Below are 23,769 nucleotides of genomic sequence, written 5' to 3'. Positions count from 1 at the left end.
AATACTGGCTCTTCTTCTGTATCATACATATTAAAGATATGTATCAATAACCTATCAAATCCACATATCGACTGGAAAGCAGGAAGCGACCTGACGCCAGACGCATCCGCCTTTGATTGGCTGTTTGGGTGGGACCTTCCCAAACACGGAAGTGACGTACACAGCGCCTATCCAGCGACTGCCTCGGTATTTACTGAAGAGCCTGTCAACCTCATGCTATCGTGTGAGAGCCCACCGCGACCTACAAACGGGCTGCCATCCAATTACCGGAGTCATGGCGCCCTTGTCTCTGCCCCTGTGCTCTGTGGTGAAGCACAGGGACTGTCTGCAGAGGCTGAATGTATTCTGTAATGCCGTACACGGTTTACGTCACCGGCCGGTCACGTCTCGATTGTGGAAACGGAATTTCGGTGCAGTAACACATGGAGTCGGTCAACTACTGTCAAGCCGGAACAGAGCCCCAAACTACGCAGCATCTGTCTTTAGGAGCTCCTCAGACGGTCCGGACCTGACAGAGAGGCTGTGGTCTATTTACAATGATACCAGGAGACAGACTGAAGGTAAGGAAGCAGTCAGAAATGTGTTTACTTACAGCACTGCGGTAAATACACAGCTGTTGTTAGATTATGAACCTGTTATGAGTAATATATCCAGCACAACTGACTGTACCATATCCAGAGCCTTATTAAAAGAACTAATTGGTTCACAACTAGAATAACCAGGACCCACCACTGCCTCCCTTAAGAGAAGTCAGGACCCACATTTATGAAAAAAATACTAATATTTATATAATGGAATTGTTCCAGTTTGGACTTGAAATTAACAAGATATAACAAAGAAACAGGACAAAGTAAGCATGTTTTAAAAGCACATCATTACAGAAGCCCTGGAGGGACATGCATACATTTGGTTTTACTGTTTCCAGTGATAACATGTAAATTTTTTTTTTTTTTTTTTTTGTTTCTTTGTTTTTTTTCCCTAGAGATCTGGAAAAATTAATACATGGAGAAATACAACCTTTTTATGCCAAGATGACAAGCTAGATAGGTTAAAATATCTAAAAACAAACAACAAAAAAACAATGACAATTTACATCACAGCAAAAAAAGGGGTAATATAAAATGTATGGATGTATGCATAGGGCTTCAGTACATCATAGACATGCATTAATTTTATCATTCAAAGGGCCCAACACACCAGTTAAGAACCAAAGAAATAGAGCATATGATGGGAATAATGTACAGGCCAGTCAAGGCTGTCAAAATTTTTGAGTTTAAAGCCTACTTTTCAATATCTGTGGCTTTTAGTTCATACATTTTTTTATTGAATGAAAGTATCAAAATTGTGCCAAAGCTTTAAGATAAAACCACATTTGAATTGATTAGAAAGGTTCTTTCTTTAACTAAAAGTCTAATTAAGGACAGGAAATGAAAATTAGCTATAATTTCTATATGTGTAACATCAGTTACTTACAGCTTTTTGTAACAGGCTAACGTTGTATATAATAAGCATAGTACCTATCAGTCAAACTTTATGAAATAGTTGATAGTTATTGACAGCCATTGTAGGTGATTAAGTTGAAGTTAAAGTACTGCTCTATAAACCTACCAAAGTAAGAGTAAAATGTATTTTATTTAAAGTAGGGATGCACAATATTGGATTTTCTCCGTTCCCCAGTATGATATACTTACAAAACAATTTATTCTGATATTGATACCAATATTCTAATGTAGTTCAGATCCAAAACGTCAGTCCTTAAAACAAACAATTTAAAGTTTGAGGATAAACAAATGAACACATTTCAGTCCTTAAAATAGACTTAAAGTGTAAGAGATGAGGACGAATGAGAAGAGACAGACTTCAGTTGATGTACAGTAGGTCTTTTTCTCCATCTTAAAACTCTGATAAATGCAGGTATTTCTAGCCAAAATGTAGGTTGTAAATATCAGCAGAATTTTTAATATCTGCTGATACCGATAATTTACTTTTTAGATAGTAGAAATATGATCTTTCCTTATTTACAACAGAGTGTAGCCAACAGAGGTGGACAAACTACAGAAGAATGATACTCAAGTAAAAGGCACTCTGGTTAAAACTTACTTTAGTAGAAGTAAATTTGCAGATTTCAAACTGTTCTTAACAAAGTAAAAATAAACCCAAAAAGAGGTAATTACAGTTATTTGAGTGAATTAAACTAGTTACTTTCCACCCCTGTTTGGTATAACAATGCCAGTATATGTGCAGCTTAGACAGTGTTCAGGAGTTTGCTGGTAATATTTGATCATTAAGAACAAGAAAGTTCTCAATATGGGTGCTCTCTGAATTATATTTTTGTTATGATGATAGAACAGGTGTCATTTGATTGAAACCAGTATCATATCAATGTAAAAAATTCCAGTGTCTTGACAACCATATGTGAGATTTACACATAGCCCTGACAAATAAATGTGGACACGTACAAAACTGTACAAAGAAGTGAAATTATTTTCACTGTGTGGTTGTTATCTAGTTGATTCAAACATGCATGCATGTCAGTCTAATGGTTTACCTATTACTTTAAGAAAGAGTAGATGAAATTTATGGACATTTTTGAATGTTGGGTTGTTGCTGTAGTATATTAAAATTATTTTTTCTGTATTTTTTTAACCTTTAAACTACTATAAATACCAGTAAATCCACCATCTTCAAGGAGTTTGATCCTGTAATTATTTCTAGCATTTTGCTTAGATATATAATCAACAAAAATTAAGGTTAGTGACATTTTTAATACTTTGATACTTTTCCATACCACGTTTTAAACTATACATCAAACAATTTGAATGAGAAGAACTGTAGCTGAAAAGAAAACCCTCAGATTCTGACTCACATTTTTACCTAAATCTGTTTTTAGCAGTAGAGAAAATAGTGGTGGTCCATTCAAATTCATCTTGTAAACATGCACATGTAACGTTTATGTGTCATCATAAGGGACAGAGAGCAGAGGAGGTGACACTCTTTAAATCACACTAAAATATTTGGACATTGTCCTGGCAGTGTTTCAGCAGCAGCATGCAGGGGTTTGTCTTCATTTTTGGTAACTGAATACTGGTAGCCTAGGGCACATATTTTTGTTGCAGTGGTATAAATACAGCTATAAATATCTTTTATTTACCAGTCTTGTACTGAAGTGAGATTTTGGTATCATGGCAACCCAGAAACACCCGAAAAAATCTTCAAAGCAAGTCAATCAAAAGCTCTTTCATAACATCTAGTAATGAATGAATGATTTGTAGTGCATTTAATGATTTACTTAAGGTGCTGTATGATTTTGTCTACTCCTGGAAAATTCATGAATTAGAATTGAAATACAAGTCTAGGGAACAAACTCTGAAATATTACCAACTTCTCTCTTCTTTTAGTTTTTTAGATGCTTGTGAAAATAAAGCACGCAATACAGTTTTTACAGTTTGTTTGAGCAGGAAACAGGCCTGTGTTTGCCCACATCTTAGAATGTTCTACCATGAATACTTCTAGTAATTTTAAAATTGTGTTTGTGTCATTGAACACATCAGACTGGAAGAAATCTGCCAAATAACCTTGGCTCTTTCTCTCCACTCAGATCTGATCCCAGTCATCTCCACCAACTCGGTGGACCCTGACACTATATTTGCCAACAATGAGATGAGCCTAAGAGACATTGAGATTTACGGCTTTGACTATGACTACACTCTGGCCTTCTACTCCAGACACCTCCACACGCTTATCTTCAACATCGCACGGGACATCCTCATCTCCAAGCACAGGGTGGGTTCATTTTACGCCACCTCCTGACATTTTTATCTTTTTCTGAAACAGACAGGATCATTACTCCGCTTCATAGGAGGACTGAACTTGGTTTTACATTTCATTTTGAACTTTAAAAAACACAGAACACACAGGAAAAAAACCTTCCATATAGACATTACAACCCCAAAACATTTCTAGTAGATACTTTTTAAAAAGCTCTGTAGTAGAATTTTGTTTTTTAACTAAATACCTCAGTGATTTTTGGTAATAATTTATCACAATCATCGCATTTAAGGTTTAATAAGGGTTAAACTTGCACAGGGCTGCCCACAGAGTTGGCTGACCTATGAAAACTCAGAGAATGGGCCCTCTCCACCTGTAATTTATTAATGATATCAGTGAATCCTCGCTCAGAGTTATCTCATTATGGAGCTGAAAGTGTGTCAAACTAACTTATTTTTGGGTTCTGATGTTGGAATTATTTACATACTTTTTAACCCCTTATCACCATGTTTTCTGCCCTTTTTGCTTCTTCTTTATGCCACTTTAAACCTTTCATTGTTGTTTTTAATCATTTTTGTCTCTGTTTTGCCATTATAAGCCCATTTCATACATGTGGCACTTTTCTCCCATTTTTGCTGTATTTTGCTTCTTTTTTTTTTTGCTAAGTTTGAACTGTTTCTTGCCCATTTTCACCCTATTCTGACACTTTTTTGCCACTATTAATCATTTTTTTGCTGCTTTTCATCCACTTTGCCACTTTTTTTTTACCACTTTTAACCATTTTTTTGCAACTTTTTTCCCATTTGGCCACTTTCTTCTCCGATTGATCAATTTTGACAGTTTTTGCTACTTTTGCCACTTAAAACCCAATGTTGCCACTTTTTGCCCATTTTCAACAGTTTGGCCACTAAATGCCCATGTTTGCTGCTTCTTTGTCCATTGTTGCCACTTTTTTTTGCCATTTCAAACCATTTTTCTGCTATTGTTGCTTTTCGTCCATTTTTTATCCATTTCTTTTAGGCACATTCCACCCTTTCTTGCTCATTTTCATCATTTTCTTCCACTTTTACCCACTTTTTCTGCTTTTCATCCATTCTTGCCATTTCTTTTAGCCACGTTTAACCCACTTTTTGTCTCTTTTAACAATCAATCAATTCTTTTCCATTAAAGCTTTCTCAGTTTTTTCTACTTTATTTACTGGTATCCTGGTGTTTGTGCACGGTTTAGCTCTGAGGTCCAACATTACTTCAAACGTTTATATGTACCCATTCTCATTGTTAACATTACCAATACAAAGATAATTCTGTTTCAAGACAAGAGTTTTACAGTTTGAGAAAGGCTATAATACTCTAAAGCATAAATAAATACAATTCATGTTTTGATTCTCTGATTGGAGTTGTTATTATTCAGGTAAAACAATAAAATGTGGTTATCACAGCTGAACTTAACAATGGACTGTGATTTTCCTGACCTCCAAGGCTTTCAATTTGACCAAGTCCCGAAAAGCTCTCCTTTTTATTCCTCCTAATGGGCCGCCTTGAACTTTTGTAAGATAATCAAGCAACATTTTAACCAAAGGTTAACTCCATTATTGTGGGTCAACTGCTTTAAGAGATCAGTGTTTTTACTGACCTGTCATTTTGTCTCTTGAAATCCAAACATCTCTTTCCATTTGTCTTTTAGTATCCCGAGGGTCTGCGAAAGTATGAGTATATTCCTAATTTTGCTGTGAGAGGACTTCACTATGATGTTCAGAAGGTGAGAGCTCTTTCCGTATTTACCTCAAACAAAAACAGCTCTTATTTGTGTGTGGTGTAACTGTCATTTTTGTGTAAATATGGAATGGTTTGTCGTAGGCACTGCTGATGAAGATTGATGCCTTTCACTACATCCAGTTGGGAACAGTATACAGGTGTTGTTGCACTTTAATACTACTATAATACTGCTGTTTGACTGCAGCAGTCAAACAGTTTCAAAAGGCTTAATGCAGGGTTGGTGCTGTTGTTGAACATCTCAGTCTGTATATCTTGCTGCTTTTCTGTCAGATCTCATCACTGTCAATATAGTGTTGACATTTTATGGATGATTTCATATTCTTAATTATGCTTCAGGGGGCTTCATCCTGTCCCTGATGAGGAGGTTATTGCCATGTATGAAGGCTGTCACGTACCTCTGGAAATCATGAGCGACTTCTATGGAAAGGTGATGATTGTATCTTTTCTTTTTTTACAGCTCTAAAATGTGCCAAAATAATCAATATGAACAGAATTTGTAATATCTGCCCTGCAGAGTTCACATGGTCACACAATGAAACAGTTCATGGACATTTTCTCGCTGCCTGAAATGACGCTCTTGTCATGTGTCAATGACTTCTTCATGAGCCACAACATTGACTATGAGCCTGTCCATCTCTACAAAGACGTAAAGGTGAGACATTTTACTGTGTTTTTTTTTCTTTACTGGATTTATTGACAGCCATTGTTTGTGTCTCAAAAACTGAAATATCACATTGACATAAATATTAAAACCTTTTGCAACAACACTTAAGGTTTAGACCAGGTTCCTCCCTTTTCTCTCGATTGTTGCTGAGATGTTTCTAAACTTTGATTGGAGTCCATTTGTGTTAAATTGAAAAGATTGGGCATGATGTGGAAAGGTACATATCTCTATAGAAGGTCTCACAGCTGACAATGTATATCTGAGCAACAACCAAGCCAAAGGAACTGCCTGCAGAGCTAAGATGCACGATTCATGCAAGGCAAGAAACAAGATTCTATGGTCTGATGAAACCAATACTGAACTGTTTTGTCTTAATATGTCTGAAAGAAACCAGACATCTCCCATCACCTGCCCAATACAGTCCTAACAGTGAGGCATAGTGGTGGCTTCCACCTTCCACCATAATAATGACCCTGAGCAAACAGCCAAGACATCACAGGAGTGGCTTAAGGTGTACCTACACTAGGCCATCCGTACCGTGCCTGGGCCCGTTTCAGCTTAAAGTCCGGTACGTTTGGCCAGTGAGAGTGCAATCGTTCCGTGCTTCGCGGCCCCGGAACAGATGGACGAGGTGGGCCTAGGTATGGCACGGATGCAAATGAAGGAGCACAAGCGCGGGAATGTGACGTAGCATGAAGTAACAACAAGAGGACCGCCTCAGCGAGCCCACCAGGCAGCAGCTGCATGCTAGAGACAGCGGGATCCCAGTCCAGTCCACATTTCTGACCAATTTCTGGCAAAGTCAGGCTTTAATGACTGTAAGAGGATTTTTGGTTTGTAAAATAAAGCTTCTTCCCTTGTTTTAGTCACAAACAGCAGCTCACAGGATAACAAACACCTTTCATCCTCCGTGTTTAAAGTAGAGTGCCAAATTTGCGGACAAGTGTGTGCAGGGGTTATTCACATAGCTGATTTAGCATCTCTTATTAAAAAATTGTAATGCCAAATTATCATCCACTGAAATATTTACCTCTGATTCTATTTCATGTCACCAAGAACTGAGAGTGGGATCTTGATTGCTAACATTTGAACGGAGCATCGTTTATTAATCCTGAGGCGTTTTCACCTCCAGCTTTCATCAGATGGTTAAAATTGCTCTCGTCACAGTAAAAAAAACTTTTAACTGAACATTTAATCCTGATCTGGACACATGAGAGCTTGTTTGGTGCATCAGGCATCCAGAATTACGCTGAGAAAAGGCACAGTTTGTGGCGCATAAAGGAATGCCAAGGGGATTCAGATAGTATAAGGACATGCAGAGGAATGACTGTAGGGGCTCATATGAGTTATAAAGTCCGGGTTTCATTCAGCAGAAATGCTTGGAACTCTGATCAGGCTCCAGATTATATGCTGTGAGCGATGACTCTCCCCTATGAACCACTTTTTCTCTCTCTCTCCTCACTGTGCTCTGTGTAGTTAATGTAACTGATTCCAGATCAGGGGAAATAATTCTGGTGTCAGATCAGATATCGTATAAATTTGTAACTATTTTACATCCTAACAAAACAACACTGATGCATACTAAGTCATCTACGGTGGATGCTTCGTGTAATGACGTCAGCGCATGACGTATCCATCCACAGGCCTGGATGCGTTGAGCAGTATGAGTGCGGGCCAAAGGGGGGACAGGGGAGGGGGTCAAATGGGCTTCAGCACGGTTAGAATACGGTACGGTACAGATGGCCTAGTGTGAGTACACCCTGAGGGACAACTCTGTCAATCAGAGGCCTGACTTGAACCTTAGGGAACATCTCTGGATAGACCAGAAAATGGCTGTATCTGGCTGTCCCCATCTAATCTGACTGAACTTGAGAGTATTTGCAGAGAAGAATGGCAGGAAAGCCCCCAGTCCATGTGTGCAAAACTTTTTGCTTCATATTCAAAAAGAATTGGGGTTGTAATTGCTCTCAAAAGTGCTTCAACTAAGTAAAAGGGAGTAAAGGGCTGAATACTTAAGTCACTGTGATATTTCAGTTTTTTTTCTTTGTAATACATTTGCAAAAAAAAAAAAATGTTTTCACTCTGTCATTATGGGGTACTGAGTGTAGATTAATGAGGGAAATCGTTCATTTAAAGGATAGTAGCATCAGGGTGCAACACAAAGAAATGGACAGCAGTGTAAATTTTCTGAATGCATTGTAGACATGCTACAGTCTCTCCTGTTTGGTATTTTTTATGCATGAAATCATTTAATGGTCCATTTAAGACTTTAAAATCACAGCAAACATCCTTGAAAGTTTGGTATCTAAATGTTTTGATTGCCATACTTAGTACTGATATTATTGCATTATAAAGTGTTTGCTTCAAGAGAGAGACCTGATGGGGTTTATCATACTGACTGTTGAATATGACCATGTTATAAAAACTTTATTACGTAAGGAAATAATACGCTTTTCTGTCTTATCTTGAACCACTTTAACATCTTTGATCAGTGTTTATCTGAAGATACTTGCTAGGCAACCCTCCATTTCACAGTTATTGTGTCTCCCAGGTGTGTAAAGCTCATAAACATTTATGTATTTGTGTGTTCTCAGTGTGCTGGGATACTTTAGCTATTCTGTGCTGATTTAATTTTAGCTCTGGAAAAAAACCTGGTGTCTAATTTTAGTCAACAAGCGCGCCTGCAGCCATCTGCGTGTGTTCTCTGGTGGCTCTGCTTCTTCAGAGAGAAAGAGAGGGGTGGGAAATGAGCGTCGCCGTCTTCTCTTTTGAGGGCAGCTGTCATGCTGGTCCTGTCTATTCTCTGTGACGCTGCGGCGTTTTTGACAGATTGCTGTCATTAAAAGCCCTCACACACGCTCACTGTTCCTCGAGTGCCTCTTCTATTTATTCAAGGACAAACTTCTTGTTCTTCGTTTTTTTTAATCTCCAACCAAGCCTGATTTATCATGCAGCATTAACCTTCTCTTTTCTGCTTAATTTCCCTTTACTTTTTATACTTTAAATGATCCTTGTACATGTTAAACCTCCTCTGAATTCTCCTTTAGAAGAGGAGCTTTACAAAGAAGAGTGTTTTTATGCACGCACTTATTCAAAAGCACAAGTTACTCTGTTGGAAACTTGCTACAAATGTTCTCTCTGTGTCACCAAAGTGCAAAACTCCAGGGCTTTGCTTTCTTCATGTGTCATTTGTATTCAGACATGTGCTTTTCTTTGTGCTTCCAAGTCAGCCGCCTATACACACAGCAAAGTGTTGCTACCAGAGATGAATGCTAACATTGTGCCACTGATGCGATGACTTCTTGGCTAAGGGCTGTTTACGTTTTTTTCCTTTTCACAGGAAGCCATTAGAGACGTTCACGTCAAGGGTATAATGTACCGCGCTGTGGAGGCAGATATCGGTAACCCTCTCTGATTTATCTGACTTTTTTCAGCTAATATAAAAAAATCATGAAGCCACAGCTGAGTTGTTCCAAACACATAAAAAATATATCAAGTATTAATGAAGCTGTGATACACAATAAAAAGCAATTTTGTTTGTGCAAATGCTATCAACATCACCCCTCCTCCTCCTCCTCTCATGCCTCTTCCTTGCTGTGCTTTTCTCATTTTGCAGAGAAATATATTTGCTACGGTGAGCAGAGCCACGCCGTGCTGAAGAAGCTGTCAGAGCATGGAAAAAAGATGTTCCTCATTACCAACAGCCCGTTTGACTTTGTGTAAGTGTGAGCCAGCCACTGTTTGCATGATTAATTAAAAACATAACATGTCAGAGTGCTAATATATTATAGGTGCTGCTGTAAACTGCCCCTACATTTATAGACTGGTAAACATCCTATCAAAGGGCTTTGTGTCCACACTGTTTGTAATTCATTATAAGTCTTTGGCAATCAGGTTCTTATAAATTCAGACACAGTATAATCAGCTGTGTTTTATATAACTTTAAAGGCTTTGGCTCATAACAACATTTAACACATCGTTGATTTAATGAAGCAGAGTCTGTTTATTCAAAGAGAAAACTTAAAAACAGCCAACACTGCTCACAGTTGGCCTACCAATTAACTTGTGCACCCCGTGTACAGATGCTGTAGGCCTCAAAGCTGGTTGCCTGGGTTTGATTCAGACTCATGGCCCTTCTCCCACATGTCATTCTCCTCTCTCTCCCACATTTCTGAGTCTTTTGACCATCAAAACATCCACGATAAACACATTAAAAGTCCAAAAATAAGATTTAAAAAAATTGCCAACATAAACCAAGGTGCTGTATGAAGAAAACAGTGATAATATAATGTCAGCCCATACATACATAAAAGCATCTAAAAAGCATAATTTTGACAAGCAGCATTGCACAAAGAAACTATAAACAACTAAACGACAGCTGTGATAAAAGAGATAGAAGAGAAATGGAAACAGAGAAGCTTTCAGCACTCTGAAATTTTAAATATGCAGAGTTTTTAATAGAGAATTTCATCCTCTATACCCACTATTATTTCTACCTTTATTTTTTTACTTTTACATGATAACTCCGTCTAATCTATCTGCTCTAGACTGTAGTTTTCTAATTATGATTATTAACATAAAATGTATTGATGTGCTCTGGGTCTGTCCACTTCATGCTGCCCTCCTGAAGTGTATTTTTTTTAGGTTTTTTACTCTGTAAAAGTTTATTTTATTTGTATTTTATATTGATTTTCCCTTATGCATGATTACATAATGATGCAGAGGGTATTTTGCATGATTTTCGTAGGAGATATTATGATTTTAAGCCTGATGTATTTTCTGACTTTTTGGTGCAAACAATTAATTAATCATTAGTTACATGGACGGGCTACGCTGTGTCCTGCCATTCTTCAAGAGAGAAGCCAAAATAGCCCCATAATGGGGGCTGTAGTAATGGAGCCAAGACATGCACAGATTTAAGCTGGCTGATGGAACCAAGAAACTGATGCCATGCCCCTCGCTCTGTTAACCAAACAACATTTTTAACTTAAGCTCAAAGTGCATGATTTTTTCTGTCTGTTATGATTGTTACTGTGTCAGATTAGTCGATCACAGAGCCATACATTTGTGACATGTCTTGACCAACAGATATAACAGACTACACGGAGGTATGCAGTCAATCATTGTGACCAATGGGATGATATTAGAAGATAGAGGGGCAGGGCTAGACTACTTTAGAGATTGCAAACAAGCATACTTTATTCACTGTAATGTGCTGTATCTGTTTGTCTATTTAAACATTACGATGAATGGTACACTCGCTTGATGCTAATTAATGAATGATTTTTTTTACATGTGTTTTAACTTTATAGTTTGATCCTTGTCCCATATGTTACTGTACAAGAGGCAGAATCCATGTCCTATACTGCAGCCTGCCAGCAGTAGATATTTTGGCTTCACTCCCAGGCAGCTGTTGCTCCACCTATCTTGATACACACATAAAATTTATGTTGCAGGCATTAAAGAGCTTGCAGATTTCCTAGTATGCACAGCCTCTCTTTTCCCTTTATTTGCTGTTTTTTGTTTGAAATTTGCACCCATCTGGAACTGGACGATCACAATAACCCTATTTTTCTGAACAGGCGTATAGTAGGTAGGAGGGTTATATTTAACTTGGCAGTTTCATTGACATGAATGTACAGTTACACTAATGTAGCTCACTCTGTTCCTGTTTCTGCTGATGTTGTCATGTGCCCTTATGATAAGCTCTAAATAGTGGCTGACTCACCAATGTTTTGAATGGTTGTCCTTCACAGAGATCGGGGGATGAGCTACATTGTGGGGAAGGACTGGAGGGACTTGTTTGATGTTGTGATCGTTCAGGCTGACAAACCTGGCTTCTTCAACGACAGGAGAAAGTAAGTGTATTGGTGCATGCTGTGCCTCTTTAATCCAAAAAGAGGCCTCATCGGGCTGCACACAGAGCACTTAAAGATAGAGCCGTTACTGTGTTTGTGAGGTGTATATTTGTTCAGATGGTGAGAGTATTATAAGTGGATAAGATCTGCCTTTGTTTATTTTCCCCTCAGACCTTTCAGGAGAGTGACAGACAAAGGTGCTCTGCTGTGGGATCGGATTCACAGGTTGGAGAAAGGGCAGATCTACAAACAGGTGTTGTGCTAAGATTAACTATGACATGGCAGTTTAAAATGAATTCTCCTCAATAAATTCACCCTATAAAAAAACTGATCGACTTTTTTTTTTTATGTGTGTGTTTATTTATGTTGTAGGGAAACCTTTACGAGTTCTTGAGACTGACCGGCTGGAGGGGATCCAAAGTGTTGTACTTTGGTGATCACATCTACAGTGACTTGGCAGTAAGTAGCAAACAGACAGGACTTGTAGTAAAATAAGGTCTATCACAGTGTTTCTTTAACATTCATCTGTAGTTCCACAAAGTTCATTTGTGGTGTCCTTTACAAAAATAAAGACAACTTCTTGTGAAATTGGCAAAAAACAACCAACAGAAGAAAACAAAGCTTAAAGATGTAAAACTTTTCTTTCAGAGCTCAATAGACAGATGCAGTATGGCATGAAATTTTAAATGCGTACACATCAAGGTAATTATTAGAGATGCACAACATTATCGGCATTATATCGCTGTCAGCAGATTTGTACATTTCTGCAGATTTGTACTTTTCTGCAAATATTTACAACCAGTATTTTGGCTATAAAAATCTGCCTCTATCAGCTGTAAATAGTGGCTGTTCAAACAAATAAGGTAGTGGAGTTCCAGGCTGGATCAACAGACCTTCTATTGCTCAGGACATTGAAATATGAAATCCATCCCCTGACAGAAAAAACAGCCTTGGACAAGTATAATTTACAGTATAACTTGCATTTAACATGTGGCCAGAAATTACCTCATATCTCACTCATCCTCCCCTCAGCATTCATTGTTCCCAACATGTGCTCATACAATGAAATCTTGACCATTTCATGAGTCCATTTCTTTGCTGTGGGACATTTTGGGTCCTTCCAGTTCTGTAGTAGGTTATACAACTATCATAAGTAGTCTTACTACTATAATTGGAGAGCTGTATGTGTGTATGTATGTCTCGATTTGCAAACCTCCCTGTTGCTCCAATTCTCATTCATACCTCTCAGAGGACTTCTTAGGTGTACTGGTTCGAAACTGGAACCATGACAACAGCATAAATATGTATACATTTTGTATAAAATACATGTCCCTATCCATTAATTTGGCTGACGTGCGGTGAGCGTATTGCATCATTTCCTTTTTGTGCGGTTGCTCTGTTGTTGTGTTTCTCTAAGCCTCAATCGAGCTAAATTTAAATTATTTTTTCTCTCCACTACTAATTACTACTGTTTTATAGCTGTTGTGGGTTTAGGCATACATACAGTTAACTACAAGCACCCTCGCAGTTTAGCTGCTTTTCTCTTAGCCTCCCATTCCTCTTTTACCACAACTTTGCCTAGTTTAGCCTCGGCAAAGGACATTCGGGATCACATGATTGCAAACAACCTGTTGTATAAGGACCAAAACACCAAGTTATAATTTAAAATGCCAACAAAAAAAACAGTTTCACAACTTTTGTTCCATTCACTCCCCCATTGATGTAGCTTTAGATAAACTAAATAGGCTGAATCTAAAAAGTTGCCTGCTCCCTGTATACTGGTACAACCAATATACCAGTATAAAGAGCTGAGACATACTCTCAACCTCAAGTAGCATCCTAGCGAGGGTTGTAGCTACTTTCCACCATCTTTTCTCCCTTGTTAGGGAGGAATTGTGCATTTAAAGTAAAGAGTATAGTGATAAGTCAGTAAAGCTTGTGAACTGTTATTTGATTGAGAAGACTCCTCAATTAAAGAAAAGTGACAGAGGAAGGTGGGCAACTTGTGGACTATGAATCTGTCAACTTAACAATAATGACAACCTAGGGCTGAGAGCTCAGCTACTGTATTCAAGCTAACAGAGATGCAAAAACACTTGATGGCAAAAACAAACAGTTTTAAAGGAGCTACACAGAAACTGCATGTTGTGGACTTAGGAAATAAGTTTAAAGCCTTACCCCTTGGGAGAGGCCCAAAAACAGACTACTGTCTATATACTGATGCGACCTTATGCACCATAGTATGAAAGATCATGAAATAAAATAGCCTGCTTTGGCCATGCTTCATATAAGCACCCTGTGTCTCTTTCAGTAAATCTCTACATGCAATAGTCTATAAATCTTACCGTGCTTCTTAAAGTTACAGAGTGAGATTCGAAACTAGAACAATGATCTTAAAATAGCGAACTTCAGGATGTTATTCTTATTGCGTGATACCATAGTCTCTGTAGGTCTGCACTGCGATTGGCTGACAGGCGTTTTTAATGAGTGTCGGTGTCTCCTGACATATCACACCTACAGCAGGTAGTGTCACTTTTTTCCACCTGTATCCTAGAAACCAGCACACATCTGCCCCTCATCTGCTCTAAACAAACTAACAAGCATCAGGGTTTTTTAAATTGTGTCACTATGAGTTATGAAAACTTGGATATCTTACTGGGTGTGATAAGCTGTAAACGGTGATAATGGAAAACAGAGTTTACATCTCAGTATAATGCCCTGCCAGTGAAGGCAGCCGGCTGTCAAACATATCGCCTTTCTTATTATTTTGAAGATGGAACATGGCGTGTGCAGTTTAGGCCGACCACACTTACAGCCTCCTGCTGGCTGTAGGATAAGATCATTACTGCCAGAAGGACGCCAAGCTGGAGCTTCTCTGGGTTAATAAGGGGGTACAGGGGAGTGAGGGAGATTGGGGGGACGTGATGATTTATTCATGGTTAATGCAGATATTATTCTGAGTCCAATTACAGGGCACGGCAAGTTTATTTATAAAGCGCCACTCATGCATAGAGCTATTGAAAGTGCTTTACAGAGTTCAAAACAGAAGTTTAACGGAACATTGAGTGCATTCAAAGAAAAAACACTTCTAGCAAAATGGAGATTTTCAGATGTGAAATATATTCAAATATAACAGCAAATGAAGAAATATGGCATCAGGCAAAAATTAGTAGAAATACTCATTAGATCATTGATGGACTGGAGTGGTTTCTGTGTAGTAGGGATGAGCATGAGGCCATGACTTTGAGCACTAACCTCCAAAATCAAATTAGTTGATCCAAGAGTCAGAGTGGACATTTGTGCAAGATTTGAAGAATATTCCTCAATGAGACCCTCTATGGACGAAAATATTCAGCCCCCTGACGGTTACACCAGAAGGAACTGTAATGACATTGTATTTAAATACATGTAATTTAATATGGAGTAGCCCCCTTTGCAGCTGTATTAGCCTCCACCCTTCCTGGAAGACTTTACACAAGATTTTGGAGTAATTTTGTGGGAATTTGTGCCCATTCATTCTGTAGAGTATTTATGAGATCAGGCACTGATGTTGGTTGAGAAGGCATGGTTGGCAATCTCTATTACAGTTCATCTCAAAGGTGCTCAATGGGGTTGAGGTCAGGGCTCAGTGGACCAGTCAAGTTCTTCCATACCAAACTCATCAAACCATGTCATTATAGTCATTGCTTTGTGCACTGAGACACAGTCATGTTGGAATAGAAACGGGCCTTCCCCAAACAGTTGCCACAAAGTCGGAAACATAGCATTGTCCAAAATGTCTTAGTATGCTGAAGCATTAAGATTGCCCTTCACTGGAGAGAAACGGTCTAGCCCAAACTCTGAAAAACAGCCCCATACCATTATCCCTCCTCCACCAAACTTCACACTTGGAACAATGCAGTCAGGTGGTAACATTCTCCTGTCAGGGGAAGTTCAGAACTTCAGCTATGGAATCAGCAAAGCGTTGACAACTTCTATGCGCCATGCGTCTTTGCAGTTTTTGACCACACGCTGTGATTTTATATGGTCTTCCACCTTGTGGCTGAGTTGCTGTTGTTCCTAAATGCTTCCATTTTCTAATAATATAATTTACAGTTGACTGTGGAATATCCAGCAAGGATGAAATTTCATGAAACATATGATTGCAAAGGCGGCATCCATCACAGCACCACACTTGAAGTCACTGAGCTCTCCAGAACAACACATTTTGTATCATAAATGTTTGTTAATGGAGACTGCATGACTAGGTGCTGATTTTAGTATACACCTGTGGACACAAGTCTGATTGAAAAACCTGAATTCAATAATCAACAGGTTTGGCAGATCTATAAGTGAATAGGAAGTGATTGAAACTTACAGAAAGGCAGCAGTACATAATAAAAGAAATAAAATCTCAAATATTGTTTTCATTTTGGTGAGAGCATTCATCATACCATTGAGACTTTTTGTCCTTAAAACACCTCATATGGATGTCAGTGCGACATTTCAATCAATCAAGCAAAACATAGGAAATAAGGAAGGGTAAAAAAAGCAAATAAACACCAGAGAGAGAATTAGATAGATAAAACGGTATGTTTGTTTATACAGAGTAAAGGTAGAGCATAACATGACAAAGTTTAACTTATTATTCTGTCAGATTGATAAATGAATCTCAATTTAAAGCCTTACATAAAATAAATTAACAATTAAATGCATATAAAGGGCCAGACTTAAAAGTAAGATCCAGTTAGCTACTTGACACATTGATAAAACAGCTCTTTAACAGCCATTATTTATTGAAAGTGGGGTTTTAAGTTAGCTTTGATATGAGAAAATGTCTATTAGCAGTTTTTGTTTTGTTTGATTGACTGTGTTTCCTGCTTTTGTGATTTAGTGATGCTGTGTGTTATTGTTACCTAGCTGTTCAGTCTTTAGTTGAGCAAAACTCCAACCAGAGGGGTTGTCAGACCACCAGGGTATTTTCTTTAGCTTGAGTTGAGCATCAGTGGTAATAACACTCAGTCCTCTGTGTCTGTACAGTTGTGGTGCGTCATTGCAGCAGTGCTGCTTGTGAGCAGTGTTTGATATACGACTAGTACAGACATTTTGTTCATGCCATAGTTGTTGTAACATGTTTTTAACTGCAGCAATTTTCTCAAATAAGCCTCTACTGTTTGACAAGGACTTGATGCTGATAACTCCAGTCCACTGTGTAAAGCAGTGCCCCTCACCTTGTAACAGTGGTCCCCAAACTTTTTCAGTCAGGCCACCTTTAGCAAATAAAAATATTTTCAGGCCTCCTCTGCAAATCACTGTTCATATCAATATGTAAAAATATGTAAATGGATGACAAACACAGTTATAATTTTTGCAAATTCCTTTTTTCTTAGAATTTACCACAGTATAAAACCCCTAAATTTTGTAGAAATAATGACAACTATCACCTAAAATGTAGTTTTAAAAATCTGACTCTTAAGATGAACAACTTCCTGAAAATAAAAACTTAATGAACATCTTTACGATTCATACTCCCAGTCCTGCAGTAATATCAGTGACTGCTCTGGGGTTATTTGGTGCTATAGATCTAATCCAGTCTTGCGTGTAGTTTTGAGACTGCCTCTCTCAGCTAATTTTCAATGTCTAGCTTTCATTTTTTTTGTCTCTCCCACTGGTAGGATGTTGCAAAAGGAAGGAATGTTGCCAGGGCTCTCCTGCTTAGCATTGGGTACTCCTTTTCCACTCCCAGTTCCAAAACACAGACAAAGTCTTGGACTTGAACTGTGATCGCATCATTCAATCTGATGTGACATTAATGAACTGCCCCTCTCATTATTATTAGAGCTTTGCACGCATGAATTAACTTGTTAATCCTTAATATTGTGGTTCTTATATGTAAACTTTTAATGGGGCTGATCATTTGGCCATTTTTAAACCATTAACTTCTTTACTTCTGCTGCTGGACAACTTAAGCAAAGGCTTACCACTTCCTGTGGTGTATATGCCTGTGAAAGGGTGGGTACTTGAACTTTGGACTGCCAGTGTACATGAGATACTGCCATTTGGTCATATTCTCCCCTATAAGTTCCTTTTTCAGCCCTTTAACTGCATTTTCCCTGTGAGATACTGTGGCTCAGAAACTTTCAAACAGCCATTTACACCAGCTATGTTTAATAAATGGAAGCGACTGCATTACATTGCCGAAAGCAACCGGGTTGGAGTAATTTAACTGGAGCACCCAGCTCACGCTCAAGGTAAACAGTTTGATTCATTATTCTGTGCTGCTGAGCAGTTCAACATCATAATTAAGCCGTATTTTAACACTGATACTACATAAACATGCTTGGCTATATCATGGGCTGCGAGAACTCATTATTTGCAGGTTAAAATATTGTGTTTGGATATGTCTTTTTGTGGGCTCACATCCACAAATAATATAGGCTGTTAGTTCTTGTCTGCTTTGAATATCAGGAGCAAAGTAGTCCCAAAAAGAGCCATTGTTTTCCTAACTTTTGTAAATTTGCAGACTTTTGATGTATGAATATGATGAATATTCCAGATGTTTACGTGCTGTCACAGATCCAGAGGGTTTAAATATTTTGTGTAGGTGCCACACTGACAGCCTGTGGGTGGATAGTCAGACTTTTTCTAGAGCTTAGTATTAACATTATTTCCATTAATTGATGGATTTCTTGCAACTATTGTTAACACCTTTGTTAACAGATTAATGATTGTAAGAGTAAAATTTGTGATAAACCATGCCCACTTGTTTTTATTATCACTTAAGTTCTGTATGTTTAAAAAACAGGTAAATTGCTTTCTTTATTAGATATTCCAGTATAGAAACAAAAGGAATCAAAGTCCCACATTAAAAAGGTAAAACACGCATTTCCATCATGGTGCCAAGATAATGGAAGATAAAAAAAGACTGAGAAGCACTAAAGTCTAACATAGTGACTAAAGGACACGGTGTTGAAGTCCAAAATCTCATCACCATGATTTAGGACAAAGGAAAACCCATTCATCAACAAACAAGGACACCTAAAGGATCAGTGTCATTGTACACTTAATTAAAAATCTTTTACCCTGCTCCATAAAAAGAGTCCTTACACGACTTCTGAATGGCTCCTTTCACATTTAAAAACTTGGAATGAGGAGGAAGATTTGTCATAACAGCACTAGTGAAAATAAAATTGGCAGTGAGTTTGGCCTTGTTACTATACTGTATCTATAAAAAGTATTCATCCCCTTGGATGTTTAATCCTTTATAACTCTTATCAGGTCAATAGAATTTGGCTTTTTTTGACCCAAAAAAAATAAAAACTCTATTGGTGAACTCCAGTCGAGATTGATTAAGTTTTCTTCGACAGTGTCTTTCTCTCCCACTCTCCCATAAAGCTTTGACTGGTGAAGAACCTGGACAACATTTGTTGTATGCAGAGTCTCTCCCATCTCAGCTGCTGAAGCTTGTAACTCCTTCAGAGAAGTCAAAGGTGTCTTAGTGTCCTCTCTCACTAGTCTCCTTGCACAGTCACTCAGTTTGTGAGGACAGCCTGATCCAGGCAGATTTACACATGTGCCACATACCTTCCATTTCATGATGAATTTATTATCATTTATCACTTTGTAGAAATCTGTTTTCACTTTGACATTAAAGAGGGTTTTTTGCTTTTTTGCTGGAAAAGCCAAATCATATTGACCATGATGACCAAATACTTTTTATAGGCACTGTTGTTATTTTCTCAGTCAGAAGTGACACTCAAGCTGAAGTCACACTGCACAATATTTTTGTCTTTTAATAAGTCACTGTGTCAGATCAGGACATCGCAAAACTAAACATTCATGCTGTGACTTGACATGTCATACTACATAAAAGTTAGGATCAATCATCACGACTGTTGTGACGATATTCAAAGGAAGAGGGGCTAGCAAGCAGAAATTAGACTGTAAACAAGCATGTATTAATTGCACATTGTTTGTCCAAACCTTATGATGAATGAATGCATCAGCAGTTACTCACTAAGTTTCAATTTCTCACCATCGTTCCTCTTTTTCAGTCAGTCATGGTCATCCCTCTACAACATGTCATAAAAGCAGGAATGTTGTTTCAAGAACTTCACAAACTTTTCCTCTGACTCATGATTTCATCTCACAGCACCAGTTTCATCAGTCTTTCTTCACGTCTCCATTTTGTTTGTTTGTTTACATTCATGACTCTTGCATGTGCAAAGTGCTTTGTGCTCTTATTGGTCAGGTTGACTGGTAGGATGGAACAGATCAGAGAAGAAAGAAAAATCAAACATGCTTGGCTTTCTGTTAGGAGGTTGTGAGACGTCCTAGACTTGGCCTTGATTGACGTTCACTGTGACGTACTACAAGGGACGAAGGAGAAAATTTTATGGCAGGCAGGTCAGGCTACAGTCGTGCATTAAATATGTAGTCTGACCTCAACAGAAATCAATTAGGTTGCTTTAGTAAAAGTAAAAGAGAGTTAATCCTTTTGCTTTACAGGATCTTACACTGAAACATGGCTGGAGGACGGGGGCCATCATCCCTGAGCTGAGGAAGGAGATCAAGATCATGAACACAGAGCAGTACATGCACATGATGGCCTGGCTGCAGGCGCTGACTGGACTCATTGAGCAGATGCAGGTCAGGAAGCTTGATTAACACATTGTAAATGTTCTTTTTTACTTCCTTTATCCTAACATTGAACTTCTTCACACTGCTTCCACACAGGTTCACAGAGATCCAGCCGCTCAGGCTGTGGTGGAGGAGTGGATCAGAGAAAGAGATGCCATGAGGTAGTGAACGTCATTCTTAACTTTAGTAATGAAGATTCATAAAAATCTTTTGGCACTCATTCATATTTGTTCATGGCAGGCCCCAGACCAAGGACATCTTCAACAGCCAGTTCGGGAGTCTCTTCCGGACGTACCACAACCCCACCTACTTCTCCCGCCGGCTCTCCCGTTTTGCCGACATCTACATGGCCTCCATCAGCTGCCTGCTCAACTACGACTTCCAGCACACCTTCTTCCCTCGCCGCACTCCACTGCAACACGAGCCCCCCTTCTGGCCTGAGCACAGCCCTGTGGGTATTGATGGCGTCTCCTCGCAGCTCCACAACTCCAAAGCAGAGTCTGATTAGAATAATAAGACTAGAATCTTCATTAGAGGCTTTAAAGTCGGATTATTATTAGTTTTTTAAGACATGGCATTGTAGAAGGTGCATGCCATATTTTAAGGTTTATGTAAATCATGAAAACTATTTATTAAGCTTTAAACTATGTAGGTAGTCTTGCAGAGGGGCAGAGTGTGCTTTTAAAGCCATATGACTCATTATGCAGTGAGTATTTTGACATTTTGATAGAGAGCGTGGACACTTTTGATTAGAGATATTTAATGCACTGATTGTTTTAGGTTGTATATTTGGAGAGTGTTATTGTGTGTGAGTGAGTGAAGGACAGAGAAATTATGACACCATAATGCAGTTACACAGCTAAGCAATAGGGGGCAGCCACACATCAAGTCTATCTTTGATCACTTTTGTCAGATTGTACAGCATGTTTAAGGACTCCTTGCTTTTTTACCCTCTGCTTCTGTAAAACTATGCGATTGTAGGTGAAACTCTGATGTCACATTTACATGTCAAACTTTGTTGCCTTAATCTCACACTCCAGTGTTTCTATTTTTCTAACAGCCTAATGTAATGAGTACACTTTTCAGTGTTTAACCATGCAGCAGCTTATTTAATCTCATTGTAACACACTCTGCATGGTTCAGTTCAGAGATTGTGCTATCAGACAGATCCACACTGCACAGCCTGTATGTCTCATTTGAGCAGTGAGAAATGTTTGATATTTGTCTGGAAAAAAATAGAGCATCATTGCTATATTTAGCAGTCAGTTTCTGTATTTTATCTGTGTAGGCAGCATTTGTGTTTTTGTGGGTTTGACACTTTGCAGAAAGTGTGTTTTCACACATGCTGGAGAAGAATATATTTATAATGAGCTGGAATCTTTATGTTTTACATGTGTGGATAAGGGGATTTTTAAATACTGGTTGCCATTGCCGAGACCTCAGTTGTTTTTCTGTTTTACTGTAAAATATGTCATAATAATGTCTCTTTTTATTTCTCTATTTATTAAAAAAGGGAATGGCTCAATGGTGCTTGCTAAGTGTTTGTGGCTTGGTTTTGAAGCAAGGTTTTGAACTTTTGTTTGGAATGCATTTTTATTTTCTCACACTTGTTCTGGATTATAAGTATCTGATCAGTTCACTCTCCCAAACTTCAGAATGCTGCGGCCAAATTTAAGACCTGAAAATCTTCTGAGGTCCAAAACCCTCGTACAGCCACAACATGAGACTTAAACAAGATTTTCATGTTATTATTCTATAAACCGGTAATTTAAATGCAACAAAGATTTTTTTTAAATTGGCAAGCAAGCGGCATAGAAGAATGTTTTATGGAGTGTCACCAGTTTATCCAACCCCAGTTGAACCGTAACACTGGTCCCAGACATCAGACAAAGTAAAGGATTAAAAGGTGATATGAGATATGCCTCTGTCTGTGTTTTGTTTCTCCTGAGACATAGATACACCTAGATACCATGAAATAAAGTATTTTATGATCATTTTAAACATGACTGGATATTTTTATACAATCTTCCAGCGTTTATAGTCATTGTAGTTGACTTTACCTGATGGCCCACATTTTGGGAAGCACTGTTTTCAAGCTTATGTTATGGCTGTTGGCTACCCCCAAATTCCCAATCAAATTACAAATAAATCCCTTAAAATCAAAAGCCCCCCCCCCCAAAAAAAATGACCCAAACATTTCTCAAATTTTCGTGAGAATGCCTGAGAAATTACAAACAAATTTCCCTAAAAATCCAACCCAAAAACAACTTTTCCAAATTCCCATTTAAATGGCAAAAAAATTCAAAGAAATTTTCCCCCAAAACTTCAAACTAATAAAACCTCAGAATTTTGACAGAAATGCATGAAAATTTCCAAGCCAGTTACCCAAATATAAATTCCTATAAATTTAAAGTAAATTAACTTAACTTTAATGGACACTCTGGACAATTCTCTTTTTAAAGTATCCCATAAAAAGTAACCAAACATATTTAAATATTCCCAACATGTTTCAGAGAAACTTTATCTTCAAGCTTTAGTGTTTAAAAAATATATATATATATATTTTTTTTTTTTTCAAGCAAAATGAACTGCTGTGAAACTTATGTAAAATTCCCACAAACAAAATATGATCCCTTTAATTTCCATTAAAAATCTTGAGAAATTCAAAGGACACCCCTCCCCAAAAAACTCCCAAGTCAAATCCCCGAGATTTATAAACTGAATTTCTAAATAAATCCTAAAAATTAAAAGTGTACCCCCAATTCAAATCAAGATACAGTACCAATACATATTTGAAATTTTCATGAAAATGTCTGAAAAATTCCAAACAAATTCCCCCTAAATACAGACAAATCTCCCAAAATCCCATGAAAATAGCAATAAAATGAAATAGAAATTTCCTCCAAACTTCAAACGAAACTCACTAAATTAGGATATATCCCCAAAATGTTTCATAAAAATACTTGAAAATTTCCATGCATATTTGCTAAAATATCCCCCAAAAAGTTCCGTGAAAATTTCTGAAATTTTCAAGCAAATTTTCCCCAACATTTCAAGAGACTAACTTAAACTTGAATGGGCATTC

General features: G+C 38.0%; 1 protein-coding gene across 1 annotated transcript; it reads left to right on the top strand.

The window, feature by feature from the left end:
• Positions 1 to 170: 170 nt before the first annotated feature.
• On the top strand, positions 171 to 22,608 carry nt5dc3 (5'-nucleotidase domain containing 3). Its single transcript, XM_041795862.1, has 14 exons — positions 171 to 560; positions 3,599 to 3,783; positions 5,452 to 5,526; positions 5,625 to 5,680; positions 5,880 to 5,970; positions 6,058 to 6,195; positions 9,548 to 9,608; positions 9,824 to 9,926; positions 11,964 to 12,065; positions 12,237 to 12,318; positions 12,438 to 12,524; positions 20,553 to 20,693; positions 20,781 to 20,845; positions 20,925 to 22,608. Exons 1-14 carry the CDS (start codon positions 275 to 277, stop codon positions 21,190 to 21,192), a joined length of 1,740 nt encoding a protein of 579 aa, XP_041651796.1. The 5' UTR covers positions 171 to 274; the 3' UTR covers positions 21,193 to 22,608.
• The last annotated feature ends 1,161 nt before the right edge of the window (positions 22,609 to 23,769 follow it).

This window comes from Cheilinus undulatus, linkage group 9, assembly GCF_018320785.1.
Source record: "Cheilinus undulatus linkage group 9, ASM1832078v1, whole genome shotgun sequence".
Classification (NCBI taxonomy): Eukaryota; Metazoa; Chordata; class Actinopteri; order Labriformes; family Labridae; genus Cheilinus; species Cheilinus undulatus.
Note: the sequence above shows the minus strand (reverse complement) of the source record. Positions and strands in the feature narration are given on the sequence as shown.